The sequence below is a fragment of the Lycorma delicatula genome, chromosome 7, assembly GCF_047948215.1.
Source record: "Lycorma delicatula isolate Av1 chromosome 7, ASM4794821v1, whole genome shotgun sequence".
In the NCBI taxonomy this organism is placed as follows: domain Eukaryota; kingdom Metazoa; phylum Arthropoda; class Insecta; order Hemiptera; family Fulgoridae; genus Lycorma; species Lycorma delicatula.
In genome coordinates this window covers 43,911,220-43,931,243 of record NC_134461.1, presented here as the reverse complement: position 1 = coordinate 43,931,243, position 20,024 = coordinate 43,911,220, and the positions used below count along the sequence as shown (strand labels likewise).

Genomic DNA, 20,024 nt, shown 5'->3' with positions numbered 1-20,024 from the left:
GGGTGGGCTGGTGTGAGCTTGTTCTGCCGAAGTTTTGCTACGTCCAATGTGAGTCAGTTACTTCAGCCCTTGGCATGGATTGTTCCATGGGTAAGGTTCGGAGCCCTTACTGCTACGTGCGAGCCCTGGTATATGGGTATCGTGAGTCAGGCAGTACCTGATTCCCCGGCCCGGGTTAAATCTGTGAAAGGTGGTTTACTGGGAGAACCCAGGCAGGTTCAATGGTCCGGGGAAAGTCAATCCGTCTCTCCATCTACACCTTGCGACATATTGACTGGCGAAATATATTTTATGGGAACTTCTAGTTCCACCACTTCTGTGCCAGAGGGTCTGCTTATAACCCCTCTACTTGGAAAACCTCTTTCTTCGGTAGCGAAGAAAATGATAAGTGTTCTTGTTTAGTGACAAAGAAGAGTGCAGAGTTTTCAAAAGAAGGATCGAACCATGTTTTGACTGAAGAGTGGCGGATCGATTTCTAAATATCTTGCAATCAAGAGGAGTTATCTTAGAAGTAAGGCGATTTTTCGAAAATTACTTCTTTGGTGATAGTTTAACGCATCATGAAAGCGGCTGGAAAAGCTGTTAAGAATACAAGAAAGACTGCGACAGGTTTATTTATTGAGACTGTTTATTTATTCAATCATCAAAGCAACTCAAACAAAAAAGATGTGACTCATCAACATTGAAGTTGAAAATATTTCTAAGGTGCAGGAACCTTCTAAATTTCACAGGAGAAATTGTTGTTGAAGAGCTTCAACCACAAGGAGTGATTGCATTGCAAAGACTGAACACTTGACACAATGGAGAAGTTGTACTCTCCAGGTTGCATGTCCTGACCTTCAACTGACTCAAGTGTCTGGAGAAGATAAAAACTGGTTTTCATCAACTAGGTATTCGAACATTCATCCTTACTTCATTGTGGTGAATTTGTTTTTAACATATTTTGATACGTTTTTTAATGTGTTAGCTTTAAATGTGTTTAAGTGGCAAGGGCTCTTTACACCCTTGTCATCCTGTGCTTATATGGTGTTTTAATATCCTTCAGTAGGTCTGTTCATGCATGACTTGTAATGACAAGACTGGTATGGAAAGGAGATAATGACCACAGCAGTTGATGCCCCTAAAACTTCCAAAAAATAATAATACAGAAAGAAAAAAAAATAATATGTAGAAAGAGTTAGTTCTGAATGCTACACTCACTTCCAAATGTAAATGAAAATTTTTAAATAAATAATATATACAGATAAAAAAATAATACATTTTTAAATAAAAGTTTAAATAAAAACTATTATGTCTGAAATAAAAGTTATGGTTGATTGTAAAAAAATTTACAACTTGTTTACATGTATGCTGTGAAATTCCTTGAAAAAAGTTTACTCTAAAAAGTAAATTGCTTTGAGGTGTGGTTTTCTAAGTAATGATTTTTAAATATACAACATCGTACATATGCTCAATTATCATCTGGTTATCTGTTCTGTGGCAGGTCTATTATATCAAATCAATCTAATTTTTCTCTATCACTTGCTTAATTTTTAAAATCTTGATATCTCCTATGATCTAATTATTTAGCTCATCTATGTACCAATTTTTTTTGGCCTCATTTTTTTTTTTTTTATCTTTCTAGCACAGTTTTCATCAGTCCTTTTCCTTTTCTAGGAAAGCTTCTATTCTCATCAACTCTTCTCAATATTGCTTAATTTTTCACCTTTTCTGTTCATTTAATCTTCTACCATGTCTACATTTCAAATGGTTCCAGTTTTTCTTTTTCTTAGTGTCTGTGTTTCACATCCACACGGAAGTACTGTCCAAAAATAACATTCAATGAAACACTTCTTTGACTCTAATTCCATTTTGAACATGATAACTATTTCTTTCTGTTAAATGCTTCTTTAGCCATTGTTTTCATTTTGTTTTCACTTTGCAGTCATCATTAATGTAGTACCTAACAATCTATACCATTTTACTTGATCAATATTTATTTTTTTGCATTAATTCATCACATTATGTGTACAGTACTATATTAAATTATTCTATGAAAAGCAATAAATTTTTTTTTTTTTGGTTGGCAATAATGAGATTAAATGTATATTATATTGCATCAGAACGTGTAAGTGTTCTACTCCATAAATAAAATATATTCCCAAGAATGAATTAGAACCCGACTAAATATCTTTAAAATATCACTTAAAAGATTACTTTAATTAAACATGCATTAATAATACATTTTCTTATCATTAAGTTAATGGAATTCTACTTTTGATGAAAAAATTATTACAAAAAAACTTTCACACTCAATTTATTTTTACTACAGATTTAACCTGTTACAAAGAAGTAAATTTTTAAAAATATTGTTTTTATACTAAGTTAAATAAAGATTTTCTGACACTAATTTTTAATACTGAACCTTTTAATCTGATAAAAAAAATTAATACACAAAATGAAAAAAGCACATAAAATACATAATACAAATATACAATACACACTACTACTGCATATTTCATGTAATGAAAATGAGTTCTGGAAATTTTTGGGCCACAAAATTTTATACATAGGTTTATAAATAAATAAATAACCAATTTTTTGACCTTAAATTGAGCCTAATTCAAGAAAAACTTAACCAATCTTCATCAAATTATTACACGCACAATTTCAGATATACCACAATAGCATATCTAAATTTCAATAAAATTTATATAGTAGTTTTGGAGATTTTTGAGCCACAAAATTTTAAATATCAAAGAAACCACCATTTAAGTGAATTTTCATACTCCTCAGACCTCAAAATATAAAGGAAATTTATTTTTAACTCTACTCACACCATTTGACTAAAAGTGGTATCATATTTTTCTTCAAAAAGTCAATAAAAAAACAAATAAAATATAATAAAAATGTAACATGGTTTCATTAACTGGAATCAGAAGAAGAAGTGAATTTTGTCTTTTTTTCAACTTCGTTATATTTAATTATTATTTCCTGAAACAAATTCTGCTCTGAGTTACTGTCCTGGTCATTATTCATACAACAACCATCTTCTTGAATAGTTTTTTTGATTAATTTATCCAATATTTGCTTAAAACAAAAGAAGTTAAAACATGTGCTTTGAGAAAAAATAATTATATAATAATTATATTTCGTTTTTACTTTCCCTCCTGAACTTAATTTACAAAATTATATACCAATTTCATTTTTGTCTGAATTTACTAAAGTTTTTGAAAAAAGTGATGAAATTGTATTAATGAATTAATCAACATGGACAATATTGAAGTTGGCCTATGATCAAAAATTAAGTGCAGAACCTTTCTCATGGAATGGAATGGAAGAACAATAAAAGTCTTAAAAGAGTCTGAAAAGTATTCCATTGTTGAAAGATATGTTAATTAAATTTATTAGGACAGTAATTTCTATGTCATTTAAAAAGTGAAGAAATTCTGTTGTTTCATTTTTTTATTTCATTACATTTTAATCCATTTTGTTACATGGGGCTGCTCCAAACTGTCCAATGCTAAGATGGACCAGAAGGTTTTCCTACTTCTAAGAGATGAAACAGAGGGGAAATAGGTGACTTTTTTATTTTCAATTGGTATATGAATTATCTTACCCTCAGAAGTTCTGCCAAATTCTAAATAACTGCCAATAACTGGCCACCACCGAAGTTTTGGTATATTTACAGTTAATTTATTTAATCTTGAAAATCTTATGACATAATGGTAATACAGTAAACCTAATAAAATGCATACTGCTGTAAAAGTAAATAGCATCATATTTTCATTCAAATAATACACAATGTGACCTGCAAAAGAACAAAAACAATCATTACAATAAAAAAAAGTACAGTATTTTTTTGGCATATATTTGTATTATTATAGATAACTATTTTTTTTCCTTTTTACAATTACATAAGTAATACTAACAGAGCAACAGCAATAAGCTTCTGTTGCCAACTAATTTTATATTATTTTATTAGAAAGAGTTTTACCACCAAACCAGCTTTCAATAAATCATTCAATTAACTGTTTTAAGATGCATTTGTTATCAAGTACTGGTTTTAAAACTAAAAAGAAACAGAACTTAAAGATCACATAGTAATTCTTAAATTACAAAATTTTTGTAATATTGTAAATCCTTCCAAAAATGACTTGGGTATACAAGCATTTATCACATAAATTAAGGATCAAAATAAAATCCTAATACTAAGTTGAAAACAAACATCACAATTAAAATCTTACATTTACAGACTGACCTCATATTAGAAAATGTAAACTATAGAATATAACGATTTTTAATAAGCTGTGGGAGCTAACTTGAAATGCGTTACTCAACAGAACAGTCCTCATCCGGTTTGTATTCACTATTATTCGATAAGCTGCATAGATCGTAGTTTATGTATCTACTGGCACTAATGACTATTGAGTAAATGTGTAAATAAATACCATAATGTGTATTTGCAGTGAGTGTGTCTAGTGAATTCAAATCAGCAATTCAAGTGCGAAGAAGATTTTGGCTTGAATTTAATTTGATTAGGTGTGAAATATTTCCTTCTTAAAAAGTGAAACAAGGACAATGTTTTGATAAATTTATTGGTTTATTGGTTGTGATGTTATTTTTATTAATTGTCTCACAAAAGCAGTATGAAAAACATCATGTTCCAGATTGCAGCTTCACTGTGAAGCTGCAATTAAATGCTTTGTAAACAGCAAAGCATTGCTTTGTAAATAATTCAAACAATGCCAATACCAGTCTTCCAGAATAAACTATCATAAACTTAATATCTGGATAAAAAAAGCTGGGAAAGTATCGCATGATTCACTGAAGCAAGTTAAGTGGTGCAATAGCTTAACACAGCTATATTGCACAGCTTTATTCATTGCAACATTTTTCAGCTTAGCCAGAGTTTTTGCAGTTCATACATTAAGGGCCTGACTTTTATTTTTTTTAAATAAAAAATAAATTTAAAAGAAAATTTTTTCTAAATATTTAAAAAATAAAGTATAAATATTATGAAAGTAATGGAAAAGATTGTTTCTCATTTTGGGTTTGAAATATAATGTAGGTGCCACAGCTCCTTTTATTTTAATAGCCCCTTAAGTAATGAATAAAAATACAAAAAAAAAATTAATAATAGAAATTAAAAAAATTAAACAAAAAATAATAAATAAAATATATATTTTTTAGAGGGAGGTAATAAATTAAAAAAGTTTTTTTTTAAATGTTCATTTATAGATTAAGCTTAAAAAAAAATAAAGGCTAAAATAAAAAAGTAAAATTTTCAAAAGACTTAACTGCATTTTCGGTCCAGCATCTATAATTTAAAAAATATACATTTCTTGATAGCTCTATACATGAGGTATAAACTTTCAAAAAAATTTTTTTTTTTTGAAAAATATTTAAACCAGACAGAGCAAAAGAAAAAAAAATGAAATTAGAGGTAAGGTTTGATTTTTTTGAAACTTTTTTTCAGTTATTTTTATATATGCATTATAGATAACCATTCTGTTTAAGAAAGTTGTCTCTGAAATGCCTTTGAAGAAAATCGAAATTGGTTTTTTGCAATATCCCACAACTTCTTAATAAATTTTGAAAAAAGTTCTCCTTTTTGGATCCACATGCTCATAATCCTCTTTTACTATTTGGTGTTTAGTGGTAGTCTATTCTATGTTGCTAATTAGCAACACCTCCTCCAACTGAGAGATCATTGATGTAGCTAATAATATTCACCATGTTAGTGTGAACACAATATCAGACCGATTTGCTATTTTTCTCTTGATCATTAGTGAGATACCAATGCTTAGTACATACTGAACTCCAATTGTGCATATTTTTAGGTTTGAAAATAAGGTAAGGGTCTCTCTGCTAGATTAGTGACAAACACAGTTAATGGGAAACAACATTTGCTGTGTTGTTTTGCAGTTAATACATTCACTGCTGGCTTTTCATCGCTACATTAACCTTCCTTGCTGAATTATTTTTTTGTTTTTAATTCGCTTAAATATATTATTTATCAACATTTACACACGTCTTGGAATAAAAAAAGTTTAAAAAACCCGACGACGTGCTAATGCGTGGTGCATACTGGAGACTAAAAAGCACAGGATTTATACCGTCCGTGCTGAACACTCACTTGCGCGTGGTTGAACGTATTTGCAAAGTACTTACTTAAGTTCGTGCTGGCAATTTATGTTAACAAATTTTTCAGCCGTTTTAATAGATAAAAATAATTTATTCCTTCGTTTTATGAAAAAATAAAGACCTACGTTTATGAATTTTACTTATAAAACGTCTGTGTAAAATTACGTGCAATAAATTCTCAATTTATTCCGTATGTAAATAATTGATTTAAAACTTAGGTAGATTTCATAACAAAGCTGCCTATTGAAATGGGTACCATGATTCGACTTCCGGAAAATTTCGACATATCTTTGCGTTTCACATCCCCCAGACTCCAAAACCACTGTCAGTTTAAAAGCTTATATATAGAAAGTGAACTATATATATAGTTCACTTTCTTTTGGACACGATAACTGCCGAAATTTTGCGTCAATCATTTTCAAATTTGTACATAAAATATAACTGGCCAAAATCAAAACCATTATCAAGTTGGTTTAAACTGGTCGTTATTTCTCTAAACATTAACTAAAACTTTTGTCTGAAACAATTTTTGATATGACCACCCTTACGGCAAGGGATGACCAAAATGTTGCTGGAATTGTAAGAAGATGGGGGCATGTCGTATGCTAAACATGTGAAACTTATTTCACACGCAACCGTTTTCGTATTGAGAAAATTTGAATTTTTTTCTTAACTTTAAGGTGGAAATCTTTTTTATCCCCTAGTTAGCACCGGTTAAATCTACCTCCGCTTTCCGGCGTGCCGGGAGGGATTTTTATTTTACTTTTGTATCAGTTAGATTAATTTACAATTTATTTCCACCTGATTTCATCTATCATTTGACTTGTGTACGACATGAAAATTAGTTTTAAATTTCTCTGAACGTTTTAGAATAAAACTGACAAACAAGTAAAGAAATTGTATTATTTATGCTTTAAACACATATGAAATGATACAATGTATATTTTAACATTATTTAAAAGAATAATAATAAAATTAAAGATATTTATGTAATGTACATTTTGTTATAAAATATATAAATAATCGCTAAAAAGCATTAATTTGAAATTATAATAATTGTTTCAATATATAATTATAAAACAAAAGTAGAACATAATTAAATATAAATAATAAATCTATCTATCTATATATATATATATATATATAAAAAGCAATGTTCGTTTGTGTGTCCGCTGTAGACTAAAATACTACTGAACCTATTTATACGCGGTTTTTAACAAAATGGTCCGCGTTGTACGGAGAAGGTTAAAGCTATTTAAATCCTCGATCTGACCAGTAGAAAGATAGAGGGGTATTTTGAAACGATTACTGTATTAAGAAAGTAGTTTGAATTAAATCCTATAGGTAGTGCTGCTGTTTTGACAATAGGCTAGATGACAGTAAGGGAAAACCTATTACAATTTTGTTTTTTGCAATTGGTCTTAGTCTAAAAATATTGAAAATGAACTAATTTGTTAATTTATTTAAGATTATTTAATATATTTAAGAAATTAATAAGTAAAAATAAAGTCACGTGACATAAAGCACCAATCAGAGCGCATTTTTAACCTCCGGGACCACCGTTAGGTATTGCTTCAGAGGAATATAAACCGATTTAAGAAAGTTTTCTAGTTTAATTTTATTTAATTATTTTGGAATTTCTTTTTAATTTTATCTACATTAAAGTTAACTGCAGAGTGATTGAAAATAGACCCTCACAAGGACAACATATACACTGAGCCATATATGCTCTTATCTTTAATATGCAAAAAATTCTTTTTTTTTTTCATTCCTCTGATATAGCCGGACAATATTCTCCCTAAGTCAGAGTTGATCATTATTTTGTTTGTTTTTTGTTGCAAATCATTTAATCACTCTTTGGTTTGATATAATTCTTCTGATCTTAATCTGTGTACACCTTCTCCAATTTTCAAACTTTCTCTCACTTTATACTCATCATCGTATCTTAATCTTTTTATTCTTTCCTTGGTGTTAACGTTTTCTTCCTTTTTATATTTATCATCTTCTCTTAATATTTTTATTCTTTCTTTGGTTTTAACATTTTATATTTATCATCTTTTCTTAATTTTTCTATTCTTCCCTTGTTCTTAACATTTTCTTCCTATTCATATTCATCGTCTTGTCGTTTTTTTTGAGATATATTTCTTTATGTTATCTTTCTTTTTCCTATTTGATTGTTTCTTTTTCATGCTTTATTATTCATCAAATAATCCAATAATAAAAACTGAGTATTTTAAACCGTAAAATCAAAATTAACATGTGTATCCAGCACACAGAAGTTCATGAAACGGAATAGTTTAATTATTATCATTATTAACTTTTACTTATACGACATACGAGAAATCTGAAACTTTTCTTAATCAGCAACTCATGAAGATACGAATAATACTAATCTAGTAACACGATTAATATCTCTCTAATATTTATTAATATTTCTCTCCTAATATTTCATGTAAGATTGTTGATGTTGTATAAATAGTTGATGTTAATAAAAACTAATATTTCAGCAATTGTGCAACTGTCCACTTTATTAAAGAATTGGAGCATCGTATCTCACTTTCAAATGAAATAAGTTTAAATGAAGTGCAGCAAAAAATGTGTATATGTAATTTAGTAGGTGTAAAAGACGTCATGTGGTGTCCACATCAAATTTTTTTCAATTTAATTTCTGTAAATTCGTATTTAATCTCAACTGAAAATATTTTTATAGATTTTATTAGTAGAAAATTACAATTCGATCATTTGAAATAGATAAGATTTTGAAGCAAACCAAGTAAGGATGATTTTTATAGGTATAGCAGAATTGAGTTGGAAGTTGTATCTGTCTTCTCTGGTTCTAATGACCACTATCAGATGATTAATAATGTATTTGGTCAAGCTAAAAAAAAAAAAAGATAAAATTTTCCAAACACCTGCAAAATGAATCCAACTAAGTGATAGATTACAGCAGTATTGGTGAGATTGATGGAAAATAATTTGCCGTTCACGTCCAGTATCACATATACCACTGTTAATGCTGAACTTCTAGTCCAATTCAAACTCTCTACAATAGTTACCATCGCTTCTTCTTCCTTCTAGGCAATTATACATGAGCCCAATAATCCCATATAAATACTGTATTATAACAAATAGATCCTTGTCAATTTACATCTTCCATCTTCTTTGCTACTGCTATGCTAATTTCTAGCCGGGATTGTTAAAACAGTAAAAGGTAAACCTGCATGTAAAGAGTACAGGGAGTACAGGAGTTTGCTTACATTTTCTCAATTTTTCAGGAAGTTTTTTTCTTATAAAATTTTAATAAATTAAAAAATGAATTCTTTGAAATTTAATTAACCGAACGCTGTTACCTTTAATAAATGTTTTCAAAAAATAACAATCCAATAAAAATGTAAATCAGACTCACAAAAATATTAAACTATTTTCATTACCTTGCTAAAACATTTACACGCAAAAAAGGGTTAAATTGCGGACATAAAACATCCTTTTCCATTTTAAAGATTATAATTTAAATTTCGAAATAATTTAAATATCATAATCTCAATTTATCAAAAATAAACACTGAAAAATAAATATATTTTCAATAATATATTAAAATATAAGAATGAAGAAAAATATTGAAAAATATATAATATACTAGTTCGGCCTTTAAATTATGTAATTCCGATCTCCGTTGCAGAGTGGTAGTGTTTCAGACTTTCATCTGAAGGTCCTGGCTTCGAATCCCGGACAAGCATAACATTTTTCATACGCTACAAATTTCCATTCTCATAGGGCAATCATCAAAGCAGTCAATACCCGTCATCTCAACAAAAAAAATGATTCATTATGTTAGCAATGAAATAGCATCCAAAATAACTTGAAAATAAGATTGAAAAAATGTTGACAACAATTGCAGGACTTTCCCGTCACGCGACTAAAGCTGCGTTCCTGTGGGTTTTTCAGATGTACGGTTTATTCACACATACACATATAACTTAATTTTAAATATTTATAATTTTATTTAAATACAATATTTTTCATTTATTTAATTCAATGATTCTAATTAATGTGAGCGCGCATACCGTATTTAATTCGCGCGGATGTGGCGGTACTAGCGGCGACGGTCAGCAATAACTAAATTAATGTAATTTCACAAATTACATAGAACAAATTTCGTTTGTATTGTTGGCAGCTGGTGTAGCCGCGAGACTTAATACATAGGTACCGAGTCAACCAGGCGATCGAGTTCGAGACCCAGCCAAACCGAGTTACTTTATTACACTTTAAATATTATTAATTTATTTAATTCTACCGCTCACCTGTGACGTTCCAATATAACAGACGACTACAACAGCATTTTTTGGGGTTAAGGTGCGATTTTGCAAAAACGTTTTTGGAAATTTTATTTTTTAATTGGTAAGAAATGTGTCTAAGAAATATAAGACCTTAATTAGGCGAAATCTCGAGATACTGAGGGTGACCTTGCTCTACAGCTGTACTCTCTTGACCTTTTAAGTTGAAAATTTAATGGTATATAAATTTAATGCCCCATTTATAGAAGTAATCTGACCTAGTTTAGTCAAAATCGGTCGAGTAGTTCTGGATATATAAGGTGATTTAGAAACTAACACCGAACACATACGTACATAAAATAGGAATATTAACATCCGGAAAATTTCTATCCGGTTTTTTTTTTGGGTTCCTTAGGTGTCAAAACGTAAAGATCCGGTGAAAATCGCATATGATCTAATTGGGCAGATTACAATACTTTCCCTTCTAGAGCTATAGCATTATCTAGACGGGAAAATAATATTTAGCAGTTAATTAGTGATACAAATATAATTATTATCTGGAAAAAAAATATAAGTAATAAAATAAAATTCTGATATTTTCTTCAGTAACGTTTTCAATAGTATTTTTAAATTTCAAACGTATTTTATTGTAAATTTCAATTTACACAATACGGAAAAGTAGATTAATTTTTTAACATGTTTTTCTGTAACGTAAAAATTGTAATAAAGATATAAAATATTAACACGTTAAGTATTGTTTATAATCTTAAAACAAATAATTAATCTAAAAAAAAAAGTTACTTTAGTTAACTTACTAGCAGATAAAAAAATGACGTTTGGTATCAAAGCTTTGCAAAAGCAAAGAACACGAATTTACAGCACAATCAACCAACAGTTTCCACGGTAGTGGTACAGCATATACGTAGCTTTGTTAGCCTATTAAAATATGAAATATGTGAATCAATGATTTTTTTCGAAAAACAGAATAGTAAACTGGATGTTAAAATCAGATAAAATATTACAATGTTTTCCGCTTTGATGAGTAGTTACGAAGTTTTTTATATTATAGGTCGTATCCTGTCGTTAAGGTGATGCACGTTATAATGACACCTGCTTAATAATAAATATTGTTGATCCATTCGTGGCCACATTAAACTATTCAAACAGCACACGTTTTCGTAAATGTTTTTAATTTCAAAATTAATTACATATAAAACCGGGATAATTCTGATATATTTAAATTTTAAATAGCATTCTTTTTAAAAATTATTACAGCACGCTCTTTGTATACGCAGAAACATTTTTGTATTCTATTAGGCAGTTTACACCTCTCCCAACGAATTTGAAGCTTCCATACTTTTCGTAATTATGATAAAAAAGGGAATTTTTATTTTATATCTTATAATTTTGTTTTAATTGCTGTAATACTTCTTCATAAAACTGAGAACAATTAGAAAAATCATTTTTTTATTGATTACTTTTTAAAGCGAATTGATTTTACACCCGCTTGACAAGCAACAATTCTTTTAAAAAAATATGTATTTCCTAATAAACATTAACTAATTGTTTCCTATTTCCCTCGCCAATTTTTATGTTTTTGAACGAACTGTTTTCCAGTCATTTTTAAAATAAATTAAATAATGGCTATTTTTATAAATTACTAGCGGACCCGACAGATGTTGTCCTGACGTGGCGTTGTTCTGAAATAAATGCAAACACATAAATATAAGTAACTTATTTAAGTTAAAATTAGCAGGAATGTGTTCTAAATTTCATTAACATGACTATTAGTATGATATTATCAGTTTGTGATTGTTGTATTATTGTAATGGGTTTATTGATTAATTATGTGTAGTATGGTTAATATTTATTTTCACTAAATATTGAGATGTCCGATGAAAATTGAATTAAAAAATCGAAACGTCGTAAAATTAATAAATTTTCATCCACGTTACTGTTAATTTTCACTTACGATCATTCTAAAAAAGTACCTTCTACATTTTATTTAATTTTTTAATTTTGAAGTTTCATAACCATGTGTGATAGCTTAATTAATCAATTAATAAAAATTTAAAGCACTGTAAAAAAGCAACGCAGTTAAAATTTTTATCATTCTTTATTTTAACATCTATTTTACCAAATTTTAGGTAATTGTGAATTAAAAACTGTTTTTGAAAATATTTTATAAAATTAATCAGCTACAAAAATTATAACTTCAATTAACATAATTATTATAATTTTTGTTATAAGTAACTTATATTTTAATTTTATAAATGTTATAATTTATTTTACAAACTTACATTTTTATTTTCAAAGAGCCGTTCAATACCTCATAAGTTGCATAGAATCAAATGAGAACCGACAATTTAAATTTTTAGGTTGATTGTTACTGAATGCACGTGTGTACATCATTAAAATTCATGAAAAATCATGTAAAATACTCACTTCAATACTGCACCTTACAAATTTGCACAATGTATATTCTTTAATTTTACTTTAAAACGTTATTTCAGTAAATAATAATATATTATTCTCAATAGGGTCCCATACTTTGAATACCTCGGGGAATTAATCGAACCAACAGGCCTTAAAAAAATCTCACTATAAAATCGTCTCCAAAAGTCAAAAAAGCACTAGGATTAGTTCACAACATCTACAACAAAAATGATGTCAAGACAGACTAAACTCTGGCATTACAACACAGTCATAAAACCAGCAGTCCTTTACGCCGGTGAAACTTTGACACTTAACAGAAAACATGAAACTTAAAGAAATTAAAAAAGTAGAAAGGAAGATCATTCAGAAAATCCTAGGAGCAAAATATACCCAAGATGGCTGCAGACTACAATCAGTCAAAACAACAGGAAAGTATTCAAACATCGAAATTTACATTAAGAAAAGACGAATGAAATTCTTTGGTCATCTCAGTAGAATACCAGAAAATCGATTGACAAAAAGGGTAACAGAATATGTAACCTCGCTCAAGAACTCAACACCTTGGATGGATAAACTTCGAAAGGACCAAAAAAAACGCCAACATAAGTCCAACAGACATTTTAGAAAGAGACACCTTCGGATACAAAGTAAACAAATGGGAAGTTACATCAGAGCAACCAAAACAAAAACAGAATAGACCAAAGTGGTCAGAAGAGCGTAAACAAGCTTTCTCGGAAAGAATGAAAACTTATTGGAGCAACAAGAAGAACTGAAAGGAAAGTTGAGTTATTTGCTTAACGTCTTCCATTTAGCGGGAGAATTCGAAAATAATAATAAATATTCTTAATAAGCGCGCAATTCTAGCAGACTCGGCAATGGTTTGCTATTGCTGGATTTGAGTATACATACAGATTAAAGAAGCACAATTGAAAGTTTGATAAAACCTTAAAAAACTGAACATCACGGAACTTCAAAAAATTTAACCTTTCACTTTATAAAAGTCAGAATGTAAATAAATCCAATTGTCAGAACAGCACTACCTGTCGGATTTAATTCTAACTACTCTCTAAACACAGTAGTCGGTTAAAAATACGAATTTTAATGTAATAACAACACTAAGCTACGACGCAAGTAACTGATATGCGAAAAGGCAACAAAATAAAAAAAATTCCTAGAATCCGATCTCAGCAGCACCAACTACCGGATCTGACTGATACGCCAAAAATTAAAAAAAAAAAAATTTCTAAAACGCGATCGCAGCGCTGCCTACCGGATCCAATTGTGAATCTTACCATCCCAAGATCAACTAACTTGGATTGTTATTCTTCAGATTAACAATATCGCTTTTCAGAAGTGGCTTGTTGTTCAAGTCAGATCACTTTCAACCATTAGGGAGGGTTATGCTCTTAACTTAGTTACATAAGGGATTTATACCTGATCCTAACATTTATGCATTTATCATAAAGTTAAATTAGGATTGTAGTATAATCCTAAATATTTTAATCTACTATTAAACGTAATGGGAGGCAACACGAATTTGTATATCGTGTATTTGGAGAGTTGAGAGTTAACATACAGTGTTAATTTATGTAATTTGGATACCAAATCAAACCCACCAGGTTGGTCTAGTGGTTAACGTGTCTTCCCAAATCAGCTGATTTGGAAGTAGAGAGTTACAGTGTTCAAGTCCTAGTAAAGCCAGTTATTTTTACACGGATTTGAATACTAGATCGTGGATACTGGTGTTCTTTGGTGGTGGTTGGGTTTCAATTAACCACACATCTCAGGAATGGTCGAACTGAGAATGTACAAGACTACACTTCATTTAGACTCATGCATATCATCCTCTGAAGAATTATCTAAACTGTAGTTACCAGAGGCTAAACAGGAAAAAGAAAGAACCTTCTAATTCAATAGTTACCAAACTTCATGGTTTTACGTTAAACTTTTCCTCATGTAAAATGAAAAATAGCATTGGTCACATCACATTAAGTATAAAGATAACTTACATTCGTAAAAACGTTTGTACCCACGATTACTAGGATTTTTGTCGTTTCAAAACCATGATAAATACATAAATAGATTTTGACAAAAAATGATTTTTTGCTTTCATCATAACCTGTAAGCTAAAAAAATTGGATAAATAAAAGTAGCTTAGTTGTAAATTAAAATAGTTGTTTATGTACTAATTGAGAGGGGTTTTAAAAGTTTTGAAATCTTTATAAAAAGTTTTAACTTTACCTAAGAAACAATGACTCAAATGAGCATATATTTAGTATATTAGATTTGTAACACTAAAACAGAGATACTCTATATGATTCTGAGAGGATGTTCCTTTAACAAGCAAAGATTTTTTAAATGTACATATTACCGCATGGGGACAATGTCTAAAATGCATTGCTTCCTATAAAAGTTGTATATTAATTTTTTGTTTTATACTATCTGTCACAGCTTTCCTTATGAATGTGACTCATATAATATATATAAGGTAAAACTGTCACTAATCATTGTTGCTTTCTCTGAAAGCATTAATTTGATAATCAGTTTATAACGATTTATACAGGTAGCGCTGAACAAAATATAGATATTCCTTGAAGGGTTGAATATAATCTGATATCAATGGGCTTGGCATGATGGTCAGCAACAATGCATTTTGCTAAGTAAAGAAGGCAATTGAAAATCATTTATTTTTTCATTATCTTCAGTCAGCCCAGTATATTATATTAATCATTCTTTGGAATGAGTTAAACCATTTTTAGAAGCGAGTTTGTGTTGTGTCAGACGTTTTACCACCAATATGGAATTTTATACAAACTTACACTTTATATCTTAAACGAAAAATTCTAATTTTTTTCTGTATGTAACATAAGAAGGAGAGAATAAACAGCAGTGTTGATACACATGCTTAAAGATGTATAAAAAAACTGTGTTTTTCTGCAAATTTCTTTAAGTGAAAATATCATACATATTTTGCTGTTACATGAAATTCTAACAAAATAATTTAAAACAGAAAAGCTTTCTCATTTGATATTTCTAATATATTATATTAGAAAAATAATGCATAAATTAAAAAAGTAAAATAAAATTAGTTATTGTTTCACCTAGGTAATTTATGCAATGTACTGAACATATGAGAGAATTTAAAGTAGTTGTCTTACAAAAAAATTTATTTATAGCAAAACAGTAGAATTTTCATGTATTTTTCAGTAGTATATATTTTTGTCAATTGTTGTTATGTTTTTTGGAGCTAACCAAATTTCAGTAATAACTGTAATGGTATACTTTTACTCTCAAATTATTTAGTTCCAGTAAATACATTTATAACAGAAAGTGATATTGAGGGAAGCCAACTAGGAAATATGTAAAGTATGGTTACTTTTAAAGTAAAATAATTGAAGGATATTTTTTTCATATGCAATCAATATTCACACCAAAAAACCCAGCAATCGATGAAATTAAAAAAAATATATAGTGTAACTTAAGGTATATTCAAAATTTTGAAATTATCTAAATTAAATTTTATTATAATTTTTACCATTAGTTTTTGTTTTATTTTTAATGTTCCTTGAATAAATACCCCAAAAGAAAAGTTAATCTACAAAAAGAGCAGAATCCAACTTCCAAAAAAAAATTTTTCTGAAATATTTATTTTCATCAATCCCTTCTTTCCAAAAAAATAGATTGGGGCATGTAGTAACAGAATCTTAGCTTGGAACAACTTCTCAATGGTAAATATCAAATTTTTATGCTCTCTTTTTTTTTAATTCTTTGACATTTCCGGGTTCAGGAAAAATTTTGTTAAATTTATATTAAAAATTAATTTTGAAATTCGATCTGTGCACAGAATGGTTATTTGATATCAAGTTCTGCCACTCACATAATGTTTTGTTACAAATAATAGCATTAAATAATAATTAAAAACTATTGGAAAATAGATTTAAATAATAACATTTGTATAAACTGGAAATAAAAAATAATAAGCGTTTTCCAATTCATTTACTTGAGGATAGTTTAAATTGAAATTTCGAGTTATTTTCCTAATTTGATAGTTTAAATGTGTATCGAGTGTTTGTATTTTAATCAATGTTAATATAATCCAATTGTTTCTTCCTGTTACAGATTACGCGTTGAAAGATAGCACTTAGGTGCACAACTCGGTTTCTTTTGCCCATCTTCAAATTCCTGCCCTCATTTTTACGTATCCTTTCTTTAGTATCGTTCCTTAAGACTCATTGAGTTCAGGATACCTAGAAGTCTCACGTACATTACGTTATGTTATATTATAATTGTTTAATGTATTTTTGAAAATTACCATTTAAAATTCAAATGTGATGGCTTAACACAAAATCTAGTGTGATTTTTCCATAATTTGGATTTTAAGAGAACAGGTATCGATTTTCATCATAACTCGATTGTTTCAGGTTTTTTGAATAAAAGGTGATTTTTTTTTAAGAATAAATTTCTTTAGAGTTCCCCTAATGAAATATAATTTGACTGAAATAGCAGTTACAGAGATACAGTAATACGTTCAACGCGGCAGAAAATTGAATTTTTTCCCGCCAGATAAATTAAAAAAAACTTAAAATACATTTTAAGTTTAAATCTGAAAAAAGTAGACGATTGTCGTTTGCCGTCAGCAGTACGTCAAATCACACGGGGACGGCGGGCAACGTTCGTCGTCCGTAACAACAAAGCAGTTTTTACCTAACATTAATAAAAAATATATTCAAAAAAAACTTTTTAAAAACCATACTTATATTAAATGCACTAAAAGGTAAAAATAAAAAATATGTAAAAAAAAAACTTTTTAAAACCACTCTGAAATTAAACGCACTAGAAAGTAAAAACTAATTTTAGGACGGTACGGTATATCAGAATTGATTTGACAAAAAGCTTTGATGGTGGTATGTAAGATTATGTGAAAATCATAGCTTCAAATTAAAAATTTAACGTTTTTACCAATTTTTTCATGTAAAAAAAAAAAGTGTGGTGCTCATCTTTGCACCCCACTCTTTAGGCCATTCATCACGCATATGAAAAAATTGGCAAAAACATCAAATTTTTAATTTGAAACTATAACTTTTTACATATCACCATCAAAGCTTGTTGTCAAATACATTCTAAGATACCGTCCTAAAATTATTTTCTACTTTTTAGCGCATTTAACATAAGAGTGGTGGTTTTTAAAAAGTTTTTTTTTTTTATATATTTTTTATTTTCTACTTTTAACTCTTCATAAGTTTATACTTTACAGCTGTGCTAGCGTACAGGTTTGAGCGACTACATGAAATTCAATTTTTTTTTCTCAGCCGTAGAAAAAATTCTTTCGTTCAATTTAATCAATTGAAACGACAATATCACAAACATCGATCATTCTTTCACTAAGAAAATATGCAAATAAACGAGGTTGCGTAAGTTAAAGGGACATTTTTTTCACTTAGTAACTAACTTAGGGGCATCTTAGCGACTTAAAAATGTTCCTCAAAAGTGTTGTCATCAGGACTAAACCTGTATGGAAAATTTCAGAGCGAATGGATAAGCGGAGTACTTAAAAATTTGACTGAAAAGTTTCGTACCATGAATCTCACATAGTCCAAGAACGAGTTATATAAGAGTGGTAAAAAGAATTAATTGTGCAGTTTATATTTTTTATTTTTAAATCATTTCATAATAGAAGTTTGTAAAATTGCAAATCAATTTTATTTCTATAATAATATAATAAATTACATTTAACACACATACAAAACTGGATTTAATATTTTCGGGAAACAATATACGCAACACGTTATAATTATGTTGGAATATAATACTATGCAAATAATTACGGTTTTCTTTTAAAAAAATTGTAATTTCAACGTTTAAATTGGATTATATTTTTAATTTATTACCGACATATCGAAGACACTGATCCATAATAAAAAAAAAGTTGTAATAAAACAGTATAATAAAAGCTAAAAAGTTATAAAACAATTAAAAAATTTAAACTCAAATCAAACTTTAAAATTGTTAATGGAGATTAACTCTTAACTCCCGAGTTTTATATAGCGAAATGAACACTTGAATCGCCCGAACATGATGAAAGTTGTAATTAGACCGCAAGTTTTTTAGAAGTTTAAAAATTAAATTTAAATAAAAAAATATTTTCTTACTTGATTGTTTGAAATTTATTGAAGTATTTCGAGTCGTATTGGTAATTTAAATTTAGTTTACTGCAATTACTTTAAAAAACTAATTTGCAAAAAATGTTCAAAGTTCATAAAAAATTAAGACGTTGAAAATACAGTCGAACGAAAGTTATCAAACGAATGAGCGAACAACACTGAATGCGGGGGTTAATAACAAATGTTTCCAAGGACAGCATACTTATCACAACACAGTATAATTATTATAATAATGAGTTGTACTCTTCATACACTGCGTTCAACGTGTTAAATTTAATTGGCCAGTAATTAAAATTTTGCAATCGTTAAAGAAAGAATTTTATTTATTTTATAGTAAATTGCAGATTTAATGAATAAAATTTAATAAATTTCAGTTAATTTTTAAAATATGAATTGCAATTTAAAAATCGTACAAAAGCGGACCAACAGAAAAAATAAAGCGTTATGAAGCTACATTTATAGAACGTTTTTCTTATTTATACTAAGATTTGTATTTTGGGATATATGAATCGCATATCAATTTGGAATTAATATTAACAACAATAAAAGAAATATCAGTTATATTTGTGATTTTTAAATGTTGTAACCAAACCAGACCGTAATAGTATGCCAGGTGATCATTTCAAGAGTTACCACATTTATTACTCAATAGCTATTAATCATATCTTATTTCTGTTTCCAGACATGTATACCATTCTCGGGATGAACCTTTTTAAAATTATTTTCAAAGAGGTGGAACCCACCCTCTCCGCTACACCTACCCCGACTCAAAAATCTTAAATGGCAATGGTAACATTTAATTACATTAATTGAAAACCCGAAAAAAATAATTAGTTTTGGTGAAAAGAAAATTAAAATCCGCCCACCTCTTCACTCGGTAGGTACAAAAAACCATTTAGGGTAGTATTTTTTTAAATTTCAGTCCAACAAAAATAATTATAATATTACATGATATTACTTCTTAAACCATTTGAAATAATTATGTGTGGATTAACACTGTGAAAATTATTTTTTAAATTACCAACAC

The 20,024-nt window shown here is 28.7% G+C and overlaps 1 protein-coding gene across 5 annotated transcripts in view; it reads right to left on the bottom strand.

Annotated features, from left to right (window-relative positions):
* LOC142327492 (cytochrome P450 4C1-like) overlaps nucleotides 1-19,148 on the bottom strand; it is a 55,323-nt gene extending 36,175 nt beyond the window's left edge. For 3 of the 5 annotated variants that reach the window (XR_012756999.1, XM_075370615.1, XM_075370614.1), the window contains exons 1-2: nucleotides 18,986-19,148; nucleotides 3,599-3,790 (exon numbers count right to left, since the gene is read on the bottom strand). Coding sequence is in view for 4 of the 5 variants with exons in the window: in XM_075370615.1 (XP_075226730.1) it covers nucleotides 3,599-3,761 (163 nt within the window). In the remaining variant the exon portion in view is untranslated. Of the gene's footprint in view, nucleotides 1-3,598; nucleotides 3,791-11,215; nucleotides 11,337-18,985 lie in introns of all 5 variants that reach the window. The other 2 variants (XM_075370613.1, XM_075370612.1) reach the window with 2 other exon arrangements.
* Nucleotides 19,149-20,024: the final 876 nt, after the last annotated feature.